Source organism: Panthera uncia, chromosome A2 (assembly GCF_023721935.1).
Source record: "Panthera uncia isolate 11264 chromosome A2, Puncia_PCG_1.0, whole genome shotgun sequence".
Taxonomy (NCBI): Eukaryota; Metazoa; Chordata; class Mammalia; order Carnivora; family Felidae; genus Panthera; species Panthera uncia.
In genome coordinates, this window is record NC_064816.1 from 30,556,546 (window position 1) to 30,575,794 (window position 19,249).

The 19,249-nt window shown below is 46.7% G+C and overlaps 1 protein-coding gene across 2 annotated transcripts in view; it reads right to left on the reverse strand.

Moving 5' to 3' along the window:
- PRICKLE2 (prickle planar cell polarity protein 2) overlaps positions 1 to 16,358 on the reverse strand; it is a 323,104-nt gene extending 306,746 nt beyond the window's left edge. The window contains exons 1-2 of one of the 2 annotated variants that reach the window (XM_049642679.1): positions 16,009 to 16,358; positions 15,151 to 15,236 (exon numbers count right to left, since the gene is read on the reverse strand). In XM_049642679.1, coding sequence (XP_049498636.1) covers positions 15,151 to 15,236; positions 16,009 to 16,308 — 386 coding nt within the window. In that variant the 5' untranslated portion in view covers positions 16,309 to 16,358. Of the gene's footprint in view, positions 1 to 15,150; positions 15,237 to 15,900 lie in introns of both variants that reach the window. The other variant, XM_049642678.1, reaches the window with a different exon arrangement.
- Positions 16,359 to 19,249: the final 2,891 nt, after the last annotated feature.

The window sequence follows — 19,249 nt, forward strand, 5'->3', positions numbered from 1 at the left end:
GTTGACTGAAATCGACAACAGTAATGGCCTAAACAAGATAAAAACTAATTTCTCTGGCACGTAAATACGGCATGGAGTTATGTGATACAAGGCTACGATGGTGCCTCTATGGGCACCAGGAACCCAGGTAATGCCTGTCTTGTTCTGTTTCCCTCAACACGGGCTTCCACGTCATGGTCCAATTTAACTGCTTGGGCTCTAACGGTCACATCCACATTCCAGCGGGCAGGGAGCAGGGATACATGCCTTCCCTTGAAAGGTATACCTCCCACAAGTTGCACTTACTATTTTAACTTCTAAGCCTTTGAGTAGAACTTAGTCAAATGGCAACCCCTAGGAGGGAGGAGGGCTGGGAAATACTGTCTTAACACTCAGGCTCTATGTCAGACAATATCTTAAAGGTTTCATCTCCAGGGTCACCTGAGTGGCTCAGTCGATTAAGCATCTGACTTCAGCTCGGGTCATGATCTCACGGTTCATGAGTTCAAGCCCCCCATTGGGCTCTGTGCTGACAGAGCTTAGAGCCTGGAGCCTGCTTTGGATCATGTATCTCCCTCTCTCTCTGCCCCTCCCCTGCTCACACACTCTTTCTCAAAAATAAACACACATAAAGAAAAATTTTTTAAAAGTTTATATCTCTAAGGAAGAAGGTGATGGATGTAGGGACAACCAGCAGCATCTATCACATTGAGAAATCGCAAAATAATGATATATACATATCTTAATTTTTTTCTTGAAATACATAGCCATACATTCAATTTATAGGGAGAAAGGAGATTTTGAATATGGGTTTACCAGAGTTACATATCAAACAAACCTATAATGCATCTTCTTCAAATTCCCGTTTGGTTATTTTTAGAGCCATGTCACAACTTAAAGATGTCCAAAAAAAAATCCATGTCCTTTTACCATTTCTGCCTCATTCCGTCTTTCAGAATCATTTTTCCCAAAACTTAATTCAACTGGGTTGTTTTTAGTATTCATCATTGGGTCATTTCCAAGCATTCAGCTTCATTTTCATAGAAATAACAACACATTTCTGTTTACATCCATATTTCATAGACTTATGAAGTTAGCATATGTATCTACAGTCCCAAGTGTAACACGCATGAATAGATTTAAGAACAAACACATTCACTCCTGGTAATATACAACTCTACACCATATCTACAGGGATCAGAGTTTGGTTTGGTTTATCCAGCAAGGGGACTGAGTGAAGAACTCCTCTTCAATGTCTTCTTGCCAAAATCTCCTCAGTTGGCGATTTTGGCAGGAAAGCCTAGTAACGCTGTCACCTTGGGTTAATGGTGACGGGGCCCTTCCTGATTCTATCATCTATGTGCCTCAATCTCAACGTGAGGGAAACTGAGATCGAGAGAATGTCAGCGAGTTTCCAAGTATCAGAGGTATACGCGGCACTTCCCAAAGGCATCTGCTGCTTGCAACACTTTGCATTACTTCTCACTGGGTGAGAATGCCACTGGCTTTGGGGCAGGGAGACCCTCACTGCGATGGCCCAGTCTCTCAGGCTGCACAATGTTGAACATCCCCGGGTCCAAACCACTAAGTGCCAGTGGCAGCCCTTCCGAGGTACTGCGACAAGAAAACAGAAAGGCAGCCCTGAGTGGCCAGATGTCCACATTTCCTAGACATAGATGTGAATTTTTGCTGTAGTTATATAGTCATTGTTTTCCTGGCATCTCTTGGATCCCACGATCACAGCTACGGATCTTGCTTACACCCATGGACAATGCCAAATCCTAAGGAATCTTAAGAGGTCTTTTTATCTTCTCGACAGACGTGAACAAAGCTTAGTTCGAAACACAGGCGTATGCATACTATTTTAATAATTCCTAGGAAAACAGATGCTGTAGTTCATGGAACACAAACTTCACCATTCTACACAAATCTATTTTCTAACACCTATTTATACTGGACTCACAAATAAACAGAGACATGAGAAATGCTAACGTCATTAAGAAACAAAATACTTTCTCACACGTCTGCCTAATGACATCCTCTGTCCAACTTTCTATGGAGTCATGTCATGTTTTTCTACTTAGAGTGGTTTTGTATTTTGAAAAGTTAGATCTCTGTATATCACGCACTACAAATAATTTTCTCAATTCGTCTTTTGACGATTTTTAAGTTATTCATGTGAAAGTCATCTTCCTTTATGACCTCTGGGTTCCCTGTCACCCATTCATTTAGTCAATAAATTCTAACGGGATTTTTGCCACACATAACCAGGTATTCTTCTGGGTGCTGGGGAATGGAAAGACATGGAAAAAAAGATCCTTATGGCGTTGAAATCTTGTGTAGACTATAATAATTAATTCTAGAGCAGATCAAGATCCAGACAATCCAATGAAAACGTAACACAATGGCAGGTAACGGCAAGTGCTCTGTGAAAACCTAAGAGCAGCCTGGAAAAGGGAAGGGATGACACAATATTCGGGATGGCCAGGGAACGCTGCTCCAAGGAAATGCTGGAAGAGTGGCCCAGAGGGAAGCCAAGAAACAAATCGTGTGGACATCTGGGGGAGGTCCCAGCATGGGCAAACGTCTTGGGGTGGAGATATGCCTACTGTGTTCGGGGACCAGAAAGGTGGCCAGTGTGGCGACAGGGTATGGAGTGGGGGACAGAAAAAGAGAAATTATTTGAATTCAGGTATGCCTTTTACTTTCCAAATCTGTAAAAGCTTTCATCCACAAGAAAATTCAATTTTGTTTTCAATTTAAGTTTTGGATCTCTTTTAATTCTAGACGGAAAGCTGCCTGTCCTAGCACAGTTTATTAAATCTTTCCCCCACTACTTTTACAGGTCACCTCTATTGCACACCACGGTGCACAAAGGCTCAGGTCTGGTTTTGGAGGTGTCCTGGCTGGCCTCAAGGACCCATTCCTATTCCAGCAACACACTATTTCATTTCTGTAGCCTTACAATCTATTTCACCACCTCACAGGGCTAGAACCTCATTCATCTTTAGTCATCTTCACAGACACAGACCTTGGCCGGTTCTACTTTCCAGCTGATGAAAGAGCTTGAAAAGTACTTTATTACATTCCATGGCCTCTACGTGACAGGGAGGAGGAGGAGGAGGCCAAGAATATATTATCGCTTAAGTGGGGGGTAGGGACTCTTTTTCCAATCTAAACTCCTGACCCTCAACATCAACACCAATCACTTAGCAGTAATCTAAACTACTTCGCGTGAAGAAAGCTCAGAGACTGCTAATGTGGACAAGTTATTTAAATTATGTTTACCTGTTCTTCCCTAATGCGATAGTAAGTCCTGGAGGGCTGGGCTGTAGTGGTTCGCCAACTATGTTCTCTGGACCAGCAGCAGCAGTAAGTAGCACCTAATTTACTAGATGTAAGTTCTAAGCACCAACGGAGAGCTAATCAATGGGAAACTCTGGGCGGGAAGGGGACACCCCCACCACTGCTCAGAATCTCTAAGATCACTCTGGAGCCAGGCAAAGAATATGGTGCTCAAAGCCCATTCCACAGTCAGGGTCATAAGATCTAACCTTGGTTTCAATACTAACTAGCTGTGGGACCTCGGGGAAGTAACTTCAACACGCAGCACCCCGGTCTTCTCACGAAACTACTGTGGATCACGGTGTCTATCTCATAAAGGATTTAAAGAATTATATGTAAGGATATAAGACATGTGCTTAGAACAGGATATCCATCGCACTGTGTAAATGGTCAATTGATAGCTCATGTGATAATGCTAATTGGAAAAATCAGAATTTGCTTTCATTTTATTTCAGCTCATTTATTCTGAAAAGCCTAGATCCATTCACACCGAATTTAACAGAACAGAAATAAGGGAGTGGGGACATGCAATTAATGTTCTACTTTTTCTGGTTGTGTTTACAGAGGAGTGGGAGGAACTGGGGAGTGGAGTAACTTACTCCTGGCAGGACTTTGTGGAGATGGGATCTATTTCCGGGATTATAAAGATTTTTCTTTGCTAAGGGAGCCCATCATTTCCCCCTTTGAAAGAGAATCAGTTAAATAACCTAGACATTAATTGAAAGCCCCGGGGCCAAGAGTTCTTCCCACAAATAACCCATCCACACACTATCAGTTCATTTCTTGTACATCTCCCTGGCAAAGCCCAACAAAAGCTACAACAAGATGGATGAACTTCATAGGGTGACCTGGGGGTCAACTGATTCAGACTGCTGAATTAATCAATATGGGCAGCAAATTCCATTCACTGATAGCTGTTTGTACAATCCCTGCCTGTTGCAAGCATTTAACCGCGCCTAGAAAAGACAAAAGGGGTACTCAAAAGGGGTATTCCCTACAAAGGTGCCCCAAAGTCAACACCCAGCCCTCCAGCACTACTGTACTTTTCCAGATTAACACATTTAGAAAGCCCTAGACGGGTGCACTGCTGAAGAATACAAAATAGTATCTGCTTTACTACCATGATTATTATTATTATAATGGATTGAACAGTGGTTCCCCAATAGATACATCTCTAAATTTGATTTTATTTTGGAAAGGGGTCTTTGCAGATGTAACTATGTTAAGGACCCTGAGATGCGATCATACGGGATGAGGGTGGTCCCAAATCCAATGACAAGGCCTTATAAGAAGGGAAAGGAACACAGACATAAAAGGAAACGCCATCTGATGATAGAAGCAGACATGGCAGGGACATCTCTAAGCCAAAAATGCCACGGACTGCCAAGAGCCACAGGAAGCTAAGACAGATGCATGGAGTGGATTTTCCCTCAGAGCCTTCAGAGAGAAGCAACAGTCCTGACACCTTGTTCTTGAACTTCTAGCCTTCATAACTGTAAAAGAATATGTTCTGTTCCTTGAAGCCACCTAGTTTGTATTAATTTGTTTTGGCAGCTGGAGCAAACTAATACCATTATGTAAAACTCTACATAAAAAACCCACTACAAGGAAATCACACCCTAATGCTACACGTATCATCCAACAGTTTGATCAGAATTACTTGAAAAATAAGAAATAAAACTGCCTTAAAATGCTGATGTCACCAGGATTTTAAAAGTTAAAGAACAAAATTTTCCAAAATCCCTCTCAGGTGGATACATCTAGTAAGCTGTCCCACCTCCCAGAACGCAGGGAAACCCATTTACGTGTCCTTCCCTTTGAATTCAGATAATCCCAGACCCAAGAGGACGGAGACATTCCTGTCCTCTATTGCCTCCAAATCTGGGGCCTCACAAAGATGAAAGGAAACTGCCACTGTAACTTGCAAACAACTCAGTAAGTCACTGGAGAAGCTCTGAAGGCCAAGTTATCGAGGATGCAAATGACAGGAGTGTGCTCCTGGGTGCCTGACTGTGGAAGAAAAGACTTTGAGAAATTATATTATGAGAGTAATTTCATAGTGTCGTTGAAGAAAGAAAGCACCTGCATTCTTATAATAAGCCCCCGGGAGGCCTAATTCCTCAGCACTCAACTTGGAGGACCCGGTCTGGATGTTACCCGTATTCATAATGAGCCAGTTTTTAAGAATTGTGAAAGCAATTTCTGCATCCCCAAGTAATTTACCAAACATAAAATCAAATAAGGCTCTCATTAAATGCCTTCCAGCCGTCAAATGTGCTTGCATCTGTTTTGTATCGTGGTGTCATGATCTGTACAACGCTGGGGACCGTAAGCTCCAAAGCACAGGTCCAAACTCTGGAGATTGTGTTTATTTTTAGCTTGTGGGCTTCAAGCTAGCTGCAGAGGGGATGCTCTGTAATCTCTCTCTCGACCTCTCCTGTGGAGGTCTCCTCTGGGAAACATGCAAATGGCATTCTGCAGACCCCTGCCTTTCACAAGCGCCCCAGACCGCCCAACTGAACACCAAAGCTGCCAATAAGCTGAGTGGAGCCCCCTTCAGTGTATGCAGATCTGATGGGGAAACTGCAAGAAGCCAATCTCTCATCCTTCAGACACCCTAGTAAGTTCAAGAGCATACCCCTTGATTTTATAAGAGTTTCACCTTTAAGACTGGATCCACAAATAAACCAATGAGCCCAGCGCTCTTCAGACATTTTGTTCAGGGTAGACAACAGTCTGACCTCCTCCCCAGACCACTGAGAATAGGAGTGCTTTCCCCAAGGTATAGTTTGCTATTTAGACAAGAGTCAAAATGCCAGAGCTGAACACCCTCTCTCAGTTGTAGACCTTGCGATCTTGACCCCACTACTTACTGCCCAGGTGGCCTAGGGCATGTTACCTAACCTCCTTCGGTCTCACCTATTTACCAAGTGGCAGATAAAATACGTGCCTCAGAAAATTGTTCTAAGGGGGCCATGGGCCACTGCACGAAAGAAGCCAAGCACAGAGCAGACCCTCAACAGTGTGGGCTCCTTCCAAAGAGCATCTCCCAGACAGAGGAAATTTCGCTACTTAGGCAACTGCTCAGCGCATTTACCCCTGCCAAGGTGCGACTTTATTCCATTCTGCCATTCTTACCAGCCTTCCAGTCATGCATAATGGCCCACTTGCTTCTCCAAATTAGTAGCACAAAATGAGAGATCTATAGCAACCAGCCAGCGATGTCAATGAGTGAGGCAGGCCAGGTGTAACACAAGAGAGACTGGTGGGGACTGCAGAAAAGTGAAACACATGTGTTCCCACCAGAAAGGAAGGGAGGAATATGAGCCCAGAATTGTCAGAAATTCTCACTGTTCCAGAGAAAAACCCAAATCTGACTTCTTCACAAAATGTCAAAAGTTGGCAACTCCCAAAAATTTTAAAGCTGGTACCATGTCAACAAAATACAGGTACAGGCCAGATCGTATCTCGGGAGTTTCCAGGGTAGGATCTTGGGTTCAAACATTGTATAAATATCCTTGTTTCTCATGCCTTACAAAAGGGAGCTTCTGCATAATGGTCATATAGGTCAAAGTGTCTGCTATGGCACACCAGAAGCCACAAAAACTGACACTTCTTAAGCAGGTTTGAGTTACAAGGATTAAGCATTTCCTTGACAATGAATGGTTTTCATCTTGGACATGAATTTTCATGGTGCAGTTGGTGGGCGTGAGGCACAAAAAAGGCCCCTGTCTACATACTGACCCCGGGAGCAAAATTTAAATGTTACCTTCGTGTGACGGTTTGCAAGTTGTTTTAACAAACATCCTATGAACACCTCATTTAAGCAAATAGATGGTGAGGGTATAGGACCCCATTTTACTCAACTCCATTTCATCTGAAGTGTGTATGTCTCCAGCTAAGTGTGCGATGAGCAATGTGAATCTGCTATTCCTTCCGGAATTCTCATTCCTTTTGAACCTGAACTCCCACGTGGTCGGTGGCGGTGGGGTGCGTGTGTCTGTGTGTGTGAAGGGGACTCCACCTCTTGTGACAGAAGTTCTTAAAACGGGAATCATCACGCGTGATATTTAATGATCACGCGTCACATTTAACAAACGAAGCACACGGTTCATGGTGGGGGAAGTGACTTATTCTTGGTCACTGAATCTCCAATTTCCAGGGCCATGAACCCACACCTTCTTGCTCCTTATCCAATCCTCTTTCTGCTCCTCTTTCTTTCAACCACAAACATGTGGAGCCCATGTTAAATACCACACACAATGAGGCACGTTACATGCCTTTACCCCATGCAATCCTCATGACAATTTCATTAAGACAACCTTGTAAGAGTACGTGATATTATCCCATTTTTCAGATGAGAAAACCAAGAAAGGCTCCAGAAAGGTTAAGTCACATTTTCAAGGATTCTTAGCTAGTAAAAGGCGGAACCAAGATTATAATTCCAGCCAAATGTCATCAAAGCCTATCCCTTTAAACACTCAGCTATAGTGCTCCCAAAGAAGCCCTCATAAGCTTCACAGAAGTTTTTATGACACTATCTCAAAGTACACATTTCTCCCCAGAGATCACCCCCTACGGCCCTCCCATACACAAGGCAGGTAGAATCCCTTTGATCTTAAAATGCTCAATGATGTGGGACTCACTCCCTTGAGGGAATGCTCTCTCTGTCCATAGGGAACTCCCTCTGGGGTAGTCATTAATGGCAGAGATAAAGGATAACCTTCCAGTTTTTTGAACTGACAGACCACAATATAACACATATATTAGGTCCCCACCTCCCTCCCCTTCATCCCACTGACCTTAACCAACACAAGCTTCAGGATGAATGACAACCTTTCAACAGAACGTGAGTACCACCTTCAGGATTAAAGACAAATAAGATTTATTTTGAAAAACCAAATGACTGACACCAACGCTCTGTGTTTCCTCACTATCCATCGGGTACAAATTGTCACTCAGGGTGATTAAACAAGGATTAATTACAAGGTTGCTGTGCAAGCTGAGATGTTTCAAAGTTTCAGCCCAAAGAACACATAAATATACACAAATTTTTTCAACGGCAGGGGTGGAACTTGGCACCAGCCATTTGGAGGACAGTTTGATAAGAGCTCCACATAACTATGTTGAAGCAGAAGAAAAGCTATTATCATATAGTATATAATCAGGAACGATGGAAAAACAACCAAAGCAGCCTTGAACAGAAAAGTTTTAATTCAGCAATAACCCATACCCTGGATTCTAAGAGCTAAGAAATGTATTAGATCTTTGCGCTCTTTATATAATGACATGCAAAGATGTCCCCAAAAATATTTATTATGAACAAAAGGTATGCTATAAAAGACCATAGAGAATGTATATTCTCTGTAAAATCTTATTAACACATAATAATTTGAACGAATCTGAGAAAATAAAAAGCAAGCCATAAGCAATAGATCCTAGCTGTGGGGTCAGCAAACTTTCTGAACAGGGCCAGGTAGTAAACACTTTCGGTTTCCTGGACCACGAGGACCATCTCAACTACTCAATTCTGCTATTGCAAAGGCCACCAGAGAGGATACTAAACGAATGGGCATGGCTGTGCTCCACTGAAACTCTATTTATGGACTTAAAATTGTAATTTCATATAATTTGTATGTGCCACAAAATGTTATTCTTTTTTTCCCCAACCACTTGAAACTATGAAAACTATTCTTAGAGAGCAGACTATACAAAAAACAGGCAGCAGCCTGATTTTGTCCCACTGGCTGTAGTTCGCTGACCCCTGATCTCAAAAGTCAATTAAAGGTCTTCTTCTCTGTGCTATATAAGTTTTATATGTGTACACGTGTGCGAGCGTGTGATTTAAAAAAAAATACTTTATAACAACCATGCCTTATTTTGAAATGAGAGACAATAATAATATCTTGGGATAAACTAATAGGTTTCCTCAAGAGAAAAATCCTACTACGGTGTTTTAGTTTCCAACAAGCATGTCATCAAATGCCAATAACATAAGGTGAGCCAAACAGCAAGGTTCTGGGCTAAGTATCCTTCCCTGCTTTGAAGATTCCAGGCAAAAGTCTTGGGTGCAAACACACATACAAACACACACACGATCGCCTTTTTTCCCCCTTTTCTTGGCACATCAACTGACCGAGACAGCGTATTTTTCCTCCCCAAGCAAAATAATCAGTGGGAACCCATTTCTTAGCCAAATTACAATCCACTAAAGGAAACCAGGCCGGCGTCTCCCCAGATCACCACCCTAATCATCAATCAACACAATTCCCAGGGTAACTAAGATGTTTTTCAAGGCAGTCTTGGCTGACCCAGTGAGCACTGCCTCTGGGGCGGCTGCATGGGCCAAAGTATCCTGCCTGGAGAGGCCGCCGGTTGTCCAGAGACAAACCGCTCTGCATAATTAAAACCACCTCACAACGCTACCAAGGCTCTGGGCTTTCCACATCAGCTGCTCATGAAAGTGCAGCTCCAGGAGGCTTGTTCTGAAAGCCCGCCTTTTAATGCTCAGGTCGAATCTACATTTATCAGCAAAGCTGAAACGTTAAAGGGATTACAAGGAGCTTAGAATCCACTGGCGGTTCATTGATCTGGTCTTGCAAGCCTCATCTCCACGTGCCCTTTAGAAATGGCTTTGGTCTATTCCCTGGTTCTTTGGTTGTCTTTGATTTCTGCACCAATCTCATCCAGGGTGGAGGGGAAGTTTCCTCTAGCCCTGATTCGGAAAGGTTCTCAGATGCCTTTCTTCTAAAACCCAGAGAAGCTACTTGCATATTCCCCTAGACAGGGGTAGAGGCCAGTGATTGGCAAACATTTTCCATCAAGGGCCAGACAGTTAATGCTTTTTGGCTTTGAAGGCCATACGATCTGTTACAAATATTGAACTCTACCACTGTATCAAGAAAACAGCCATAGACAGTCCGTGAACAGATAGATGTGTGTAAGTTTGTTCAGAGAGCTCTTTATTTATGGGCACTCAAGTCTGACTTGCGTATCATTTTTCCTATGTCATGAAATAGCCTTCATTTTTTTTCCAACCATTAAAAAATGTTAAAACCACGTATGTCTTACGAGCCATACAAAATAGGTGAAGGGTCAGATCGGCCAGCAGGACTTACTTTCCAACCCCTGGTCCAGACCACTGCTCTTCAAAATGTGGTCCTTGGACCAACAGTGTCAGCATCACCTGGGAGCTTGTGAGAAATGCAGAACCTTAGGCCCGGGCCTCCAGCCTGTTCAATCAGAATCTGCATTTGAATAAGATGCCTTGGGAATTCACATGCAAGCCAAGTCTGAAAAGTCCTGGTCCAGACACTGAATTCTGCAGTCAAACAAGGTTGGAATACCATCGACTTGCTGGCTGTAGGACCTCGGGCAAATTGTTTAACCCTGAAACTCAAGTTTCCTTATCTATTAAAACAGGTATAAATATTTGCACCGTCTCCTAGGATTGCTATAAGTCCAAGACAAGAAGGATGTAAAAACACTAGCCTGGCACTGTCCACACTTTTAAAACCGTAGCTACTGGTTTTTTTAAATCACTTTTTTTGTTTTGACAGATGAGAATGCTCACTCAGGATTTACAAACTCCAATCACTTCCAGTACCTGACAGGTCACCTAAATACTTGAAGAGATCCTTGACGGCAACAAGAATGTCAGAGATCACGGCAAGCCAAGGTCACGTCCATCTAAAGAGAGAGCACTCATATGCTACCAGGGAGCAAAGTAGGCTCCTTGCTATCACATCTTTGCGTTTTCAAAGAGAAGCTGGAAACCTGGATTTTAACGTTATAAAAAGGCCTCTTAACACACCGTGCAAACCAAAGAAAATCCACCTGCAGGCTGGATGTGACCGGAGAGCCCTCTGCCTTTCAAAAGAGAGGTGACAAGAGGCGGTGAGTCACAAGAAAATGAATCTGGGTTTTAAAGCTAAATCCCAACTCATTCTCCATAGCCAGGAGACCTGGGACAGATTATGTAACAACTCTGAGCCTCAGTTTCTCAATCTACCTCACAGGGTCTGGTGAGGACGAACCAGAAATGGATGTATTACGTGGAGGTCTGGACATCCTTGTTACTGCTGACGGCTCTGGCTTTATCATTACTATTTTTATTCAGCAGTGCTTAGGTATTCACAGGGCAAATCTTCACTGTAAAAACGGCTATTTTTCTCTCCCTGCTCAAAGTGGTTGCAAACAAGCAAGCCCAATTAACCCCCACTGAGAACGCTGTCTCATAGTGTACGAAGAGCTTAGTTATTAATGATTTTGTTCTGCTCACAGTCCATGAAGATGCCTTAATCTTCCTCTTAATGAAAATTTCCTCTGAGCCCCAGCCGCCGTGGGGCTTGCCCTCGGCTGCCTTGACATGCTGCTTCTTTGTGGCAAGGTCACCTGCAGGGAAGGGTGCCTACCTCTCCCCACCTGCCCCAGATCAGGTGGAGGACAGCACTCTGTTTGCCAATTGTGAGCCCTCTGTTCCCCAAGACACAAAAATCCATTTAGGGTTTTCTTCTTGAGAAATTCTACAAATCCCCACAGTCGCCCCCTGCAGGTATGGGTGATGATACAAATGGGGAGAGAGTATAGTAACTCAGGAAAATCTCCATGAACTAGAAGAGACTTCCAGAGGACCTTAGGCATCTTTATTCACACAGAGAGAGCCCTGAAGTACAGAGATGTGGCATACACAGCACTAAGTGGTTTTTTTTTTATAATTTATTTTATTCTTTTTTTTAATGTTTATTTTTGAGAGAGAGACAGACAGAGCACGAGTGGGGAAGGGGCAGAAAGAGAGAGACACAAAATCCAAAACAGGCTCCAGGCTGTCAGCACAGAGCCCCACCCGGGATTCGAACTCACAAACTGAAAGATCATAACCTGAGGCTAGGTGGGACACTTAACCAACTGAGCCACCCAAGCACTCCTCCAGGGCTAAGGGTTTTAACTCAGCATTTCTCTATCCTTAACCTGCACATGAATCAGCTAGGGATCCTACTGAAGTTCCCACTGAGATTCGCTAAGTCTAGGACAGGGCCTGGGATTTTGCATTTCTAACAAGCTCCCAGGAAATGGTGATACAGCTGGCTCCAGCCCCAGGTCTGAATCAACAGGGTCATCGTCGTCCTCCTCCTCCTCCTTCCCTTGTTTCATTTAGGTCTCTGCTCAAATGTCACCTCACAAAGTGCCTTCCCGACCACCTTCTCTAAAATGTAATTATTTGTTGAATGAGGGCAGGAATCTAGTCTGCTGTGTTCTCTGCTGTATCCCCAGCACGACCAGAGTGTGGGACACAAAGCAGGAACTCAAATATTTGCTCAGCAGAGAGAGCCCATGTTGACAGTGGACGGAAATGAAACTCAGGGAGCCTAAGTCATTTGCCCAAGGTCACACAGCTGGTCCGAGCCAGAGCAGGACAGCAGGCCAGCTCCGTCTGGACTTCAAAGCCTTAGCGCCCTCCACCACACCAGAGGAGGAAGCAAACCTTGTTGACAACAGGCTTCCTCCCTAGAACGTTCGTGCCTTTGTGCTGGATGCAGCGACGCGATTCTGTTCCACTTCTGGGGGAATGCCTGCTGGGGGACAGTGGATTGGAGGGGACCTGTGTAGAAGCAGAGATGCCAGCAGAGAGGCCGAGTGGTAATACTTAGGGTGCCTTGGTCCTCTGGGGTAAAGGAAATCCTCTCTCCTGGGGTTAGACCACAGGGAGCCTTTCGGCCTCTGTCAGGCCAGCCTTTGGCTCCTTCCCAGGCACAACTCTCTCTCCCAGCGCCTCACAGCCTCCCCCCGTCAGAAGAGCAGAAAGTGAGCACGCTATGGGTTCCCAACTGCCAAAAAAGAACACTGCGCTGTAACCCAGAAATGGCTGTCCCTCTTCTCCAAAAGGTCACCCGAAAGTATGCCCATGGGGGAAAAGGAGGGGGCGAAAGCAAGGAGCTGCTTCCTTTCCAGCAATGGTTGGAAATACCATAAAAAACCCCATTCATGGAGCCAAAGTGAAGCCTTTCTGCTGCCGAGGGGGGCGGGGAACGACTTCTTCACGAAAATCCATCTCAGCCTAATGAAAGGGTCTCTTTCCAAAAGAAAGGCTCCACAATGGGCTGAAAATACAACACTTGTTCCCCCGTCACAAAATCAGCTGGATTCAAAGGGCTGAAGGTTCTCCAAGAAGCTGTGGTCGTCAGAGTCTAAAGTGACCCGGACACCCAGCAGACTCAAATGGGCAAGCTACGCTTCCTTCCCTGAGGAAGTTCAAAATAATTAACAAACATAGTTAACAGTTACTGTGTGCCTGATACCGGGCAATGTATTTTCAGTATCTCACTTCATCCCTACAAAAACGCCGTGAGTTAAGTACATTGATTCCCAGCTGATGGTTAGGGAAACCGAGACCTAAGGAGGGTGAGAGGCTTACTGGAGGTCAGAGGTCATAAAGAAAGGAGGCACGCTAGGCCACACCCCCACACTGACCTACTACCCAACAGGCCTCTGGTCAGGTGACCCAAAGGCTCCAGAGTAGGGGAGGAGCTGGGAAGCACTCTCCTGTTCATCACTCTGCCTCGCCCCCCACCCACCACCAGTTAGAGCACAAGATAGATCAGACAGGAAGAGGCCCTTACTCCTGCCATAATGGATTTGGTTTACCAAAGAAGGTTCCTATACCTATTCCACATATCACCCATGTTCACATTTGGGACACACAAGGGGCCAACTATTTGGGCCACAGCACTGGCACTGATGGATGCCTAGGGCTGCCCATTACATATTTATAAGGTCGCCTAGCCGTGCCTCTGACACAGAAGTTATTAAATGCTTGGGAGCCATAAGGGCTGCGCTCAGTGCCCTGAAACAAAGGCAAAGAGGCTGCCAGACCCCATCTGAGGCAGGAACAAAAGCATTTAATTTCTGAAGGAGCCGGCTGGGAGTTTCCTCCTAACTGGGTGCCCAGCACGTGTTACCGTTTGGGAGACAGTAGAGAAGCCTGCACAGAGGGGTAACGTAAAATCAAAGCAGACCTTTCCTCCCCTGTGTCCAGAGACGGCCTTCATCAAAGGGCCCTACGAGTGGTGGAGAAAGGGGAAAGATGTACTCATCAAAGGGAGAACGTGTGAGGATGTCAGAGAATAGTCTCCTGTCACGTGTTTTCCTTTCTCATGAAGTTGCCAAGAAGGATCCACCTCTTCTCTTGACATCATCAAACTGGGAGCCTGCAAGCCTGCACCCCAACTTTTCCCAACCAGAGCCCGAGCAGCCAGATGCACTGGGAGGGCACCCAGATCCCGCATCTCCCAAACATAATCATTCCAATCCAGGCTGGGGCTGCCTGGAAGTCAACATTCACGGTACATTAATAAGAAACATCTGGCCACCGAAGAGGGTTGACACAGCGCAGGCGGGCAGTAGTGGATTTGTGGGTGGGACCCAGAGTTACAGGGGCTGAATTAAAAACACAACTGGCAAACACCAGCTGTCCTCGACACGATGCACTGTGGCCCTTGGAGACATTGCCAAGTTGCACTGTTTGGGGCTCAGCAACTTAGATACACAGAGTATGGGTAGGAGGGACAGAAAACTCTCCCATCAGGGAAATGCAGCCTGAGTCCAGCTCTCCCGCATCCCCCAGTGTCTGGCCACCACTTCCACCTTGGATATTTGGAGCAGATGTAGCCCCACTCTTAAAGGAACAGGCTTTGCATTCTTTCCATGTGACTTACAAGTGAGATTTACAAAAGGAGATAAATATATGTATGCATGTACACACGCATATATGCATGTTTCCTCCCCCGAAGTGTTAAGTCTTTAGGAATCGGATAAAAGGCATCCTACCTCCATTTATGCAAGGCGAACCCGGGGCACTGGTCACCACAGGCGTTACATGGCTGGCCTCTCTCTATCCGCCCCAGTCCAGTCAACTTCAAAACAAAAAGACAACACAACCATATTTCCACCACGGGGGCTCTCTCCAAAGCCCCACTGGCACCCCAGGCAGAATGACCTGCCCCTCCCACCCCACCTTATCAGATTTGACTCCAAAGTCCTTCTCCGTTGTGGGGGACTTGGGGCGGGGCGCTGCCGGTGCCCCAAGGGTGGTCTCTCGTGTGGGGAAGGGTGTGAGGACCCAGGCGGGCTACCTCTTGCGTGGCCACCAAGCCACTGAGAAATGGCCATGGCTGGAGCTTTGTCTCCCCCAGACACCATGGTCATGGGTTTCTAAGAAACAAAAGCAAGACCTTTCTGTTCCCCAGAGTCCCGGAGAAGCTACCATCGCGCTTTCGCCTAGGGCGAGGCTGCTGGTCCTGGGAAGGGGGCAGCAGAGGACACCCCAAAAGACAGCCCAAAGTCAAGTCCGCGGCTAGAGCTCCAAGAGGCTAGACGGTGGAGCTCTGCAACTGGGATTCCGATCTGCCTTAAGAGGCGAGGGAGGGGGCTTTCCGGGGCACCCCTACACTGTGACACACAGGGCCACGGCTCCCGGTCTCGCGCTCGCCCAGACTGGGGGTCCGGGCTTAACCCTTTCCGCGCCTTCGAGCGCTCCCGCGCGCCCCGGACGCGCCCCCGCGCTTGGGGCCGGCTTACCTGGGGCCACAGGTGCGCGGCCGCCGGGCGGAGGGAGGCTGGGCAGGGGCGCTGGCGGAGGCCCGGGGGGACCCGGAGATCGGCCCCGCTCAGGTGGGGGACACTCACCGAGCGGCTGGAGAGTCTTTTCCGGGAGCTCCGGCTGAACATGGCCGGGCGCCTCCTGCACGCAGCGCCGTCCGTCGGTCCGTCCGCACCGCGGCCGGGAGGGCGGGTCGCCTGGGCGGGCACGCTCCGCGGCCCGTGGCCTGGCTGTCTCCGCCTCGCAGCCCCCGGCTCGCTCCGGAGCGCACGCCTCCCCCTCCTCCCTCGCCTGTGCCTCTCGCGCACCCGCCCGCAGGTCCCTCCCTCTCTCCCGGCATCCCCCCGCCTCCCGGGTTCGCCCCGCGGTCCACGGGCTCTTCCCATCCCTCCCCCGCACCGGCTGCGCCTACTTTCTCCCTTCCCCTGCTTCCCCGCCGGCCCACTGTGGCTAACTCTGGTCCCGCACCTGGGCCCGCCCACAAAAGCTCTTCCGTCGCCCAAGCCTTAGTTAGGGCAGGGACCACCTGAAGCCCCCCCCCCTCCCCCGCCCCTGTTGCTTTGGCTGGGGATATCGGGTGGAGGTGGGGGGGGGGGTAGGTTTTTTAAATGAAGGTGTAATTCGCCCTTTTCAGTATTGACAAATCCACACGGACCTGTAACGGCCAGCACAATCGAGTCATAGAGCAGTCCCATCATCCTCGCAAATGGACTATTTTAAAAGTTTGTGACATGCATGGAATCTAGACGCTAAGTGCTGGGTAGATGGAGGAGGAGGGGGAGGAGGACATATGCCCCTAACTAATTGCACAGCGCCTGGAGTATACCAGATGCTTATTAAGTAACTGTTGAATCATGGCAGGCGAGGTTTGACGCTCCCCCTCCCCCCACCACGTGCCCATTCTTTTCCCACCAACTTAGCTGGTGATCTTCCCAAATTGACTGGGATTCTGTCTCCTTATCAATAAAAAGAAAAAAATAGATGTACCAGGAGTCCTAGTCTCACGGTGTCATTGAGGGAGATGAGGGGCGGGGGCAGATGCCCGTTGTTACATACATTATAACAGCACAAACTATGGGCTCATTAAAGATTAGCTGTCAAAAAAAAAAAGGTTGCAAGTCTGAGAGGTACAGGCCATGGTGTCCACTTACCACTGATGTTTCAGCATAAATACGGCCTCCCCTGAGGGAACTTCCGCCACCCCTATTGTAAGCTCTCCCACGCACTCCCTCATACCACGCGTACCAGATGCCGAAAGGGTCTTGTTTATTTATTTGCTGGGACCCACACTTGTCCACCTCAGTACTCATCCCCCAAACTCAAAAGAATAGGGTGACCCAGCTTGGATACTCGCTGTGCATCAGTGTTGGCTAATGATCCTCAAAGCCCAGAGAGTAAGGCTTGAGTTAAAATCCAGGCAAGAACAAAGGTGAGGTGAGGACAATGAGGTCCGAAATTCACAGGGGGTGGAGGTGGGGTAACAAACTCAGCAATTGAGATGGACAATATTTTTAGGCAATATTTTACTTCTTAATTTTTGTCTTAATGTTTATTTTTGAGGGAGAGACAGAGTGCGAGCCAGGGAGGGGCAGAGAGGGAGACAAAATCCAAAGCTTGCTCCAGGCTCTGAGCTGTTAGCACAGAGCCCGATGCGGGGCTTGAACCCACGAACCATGAGAACCATGAGGTCGTGACCTGAGCTGAAGTCGGACACTGAACCCACTGAGCCACCCAGGCGCCCCTAGGCAATATTTTAAAGAATCCGAATTGATGCCAAAAAAAAAAAAAAAAGCCCATGATGAACAGAACATCAACACTATAAATAAAGACCAGATCCTACCCCACACTCATACGTCCCTGCCTCACTCACCTCACCATAACCCTAGCTCTGAGAAAAATGCTCCAATGTTTAGCGACGGAAAAGGTAGACTCTTTTGAATTGCTTTCATCTATTTACCCAACACCCTCCAACACCAGTAGCTGGTATTCTTGCAGAGTAAATGCCATGGCTCATTCCTCTCTTTATTTGCTCAGGCCTAGCATAGGCTCCGGCTCATTTCAGATGCTTGACAAATGCTGGTTACATGACTAGAGAGAAGGCAGTCGCTTTGGTAGAGGTGGGGGGCAGGGGTGGTGGCAGGTTATAATCAAACCGGTGCAGGAGGCTCAGCTGGCCTTCTCAGCAGGGCGACCGCAGACCCTGCCCTGCCCCGCACTGCACATGGCCTTATAATTGGCACATGTGGGTGGGGAGGACCATGTTCTCACTGTGGAGAGTGCCTACTTATATTTTAATTATGAAAATTTCTAGCAAAGGTCAGAAACGAAACCAGTGCATTACACGTGTCTCACAGATGGAAGAAATGTATCCTGAGGAAGCAGCACCATCTTCAAATTCCCTGGAAGGCAGTACGAGGGGCAAGTGGCGATAGTCCTGCCCGGTGTCTTACTTCTGGATAGACGCGGTGGTGAAGGATGTGACAATAATAATGCTCTTGGGGAAAATCATTGGAGTGATCTGGGCATTTAGCTTTTGTTTCTCGGTTAAAGAAGAGATGCCAAGAAGATGTAAGTGGTCTCCACGTAATGTCCGATCAAGCCACGTGCATGAGGCCCCCTTCCACGTCCCAAATAGAGCAACAAGTGTTGCCCCGACACCTGCCATAAAAAACACCCCTGAAACTAATGCAACATTGCATGTTAATTATACTTCAATTTAAGAAAAGCAGTAAAACTAAAAACATTTTTTTATATTTATTTATTTTGATAGAGACAGAGACCGTTCAAGTGGGGGAGGGGCAGAGAGAGGGGAGAGAGAATCCCCAAGCAGGCTCTGTGCTGCCAGTGCAGAGCCCGATGCAGGGCTCGAACCCACGAGCCATGAGATCATGACCTAAACCGAAACCAAGAGTCAGACGCTTTGACTGACTGAGCCACCCAGACACCCCCCCCCAAATCACCCCCCTCCTGGAATGAGTCCCCCTTGGTTTATCATCTCAGAACAGGAATTTGTTTTCCATGGGCTTTTTTACACCTAAGACTCTGTTTGGGAAGCAGTATTTTACATCTCTGGTCAACAACCACTTTATCTTGGTTAGGAAGATAAAGCTTAGTAACCTGGGAAGGAAAACTCATTCTCACTGTCAGCTGTGGGTGAACAGTAGACAATTTTATTTTACTTTATATTGCTGCATTTACTCTTCATAGACCTCTTTGATGTGTGTTCTTTCGTCATCTCTCAAGGCAGTGCAGTTACTGATGGAACTTGGAAGAATCCTCATACATGATCATTGACATGGGAAGACACCCTTCCTATTATACGAAGTG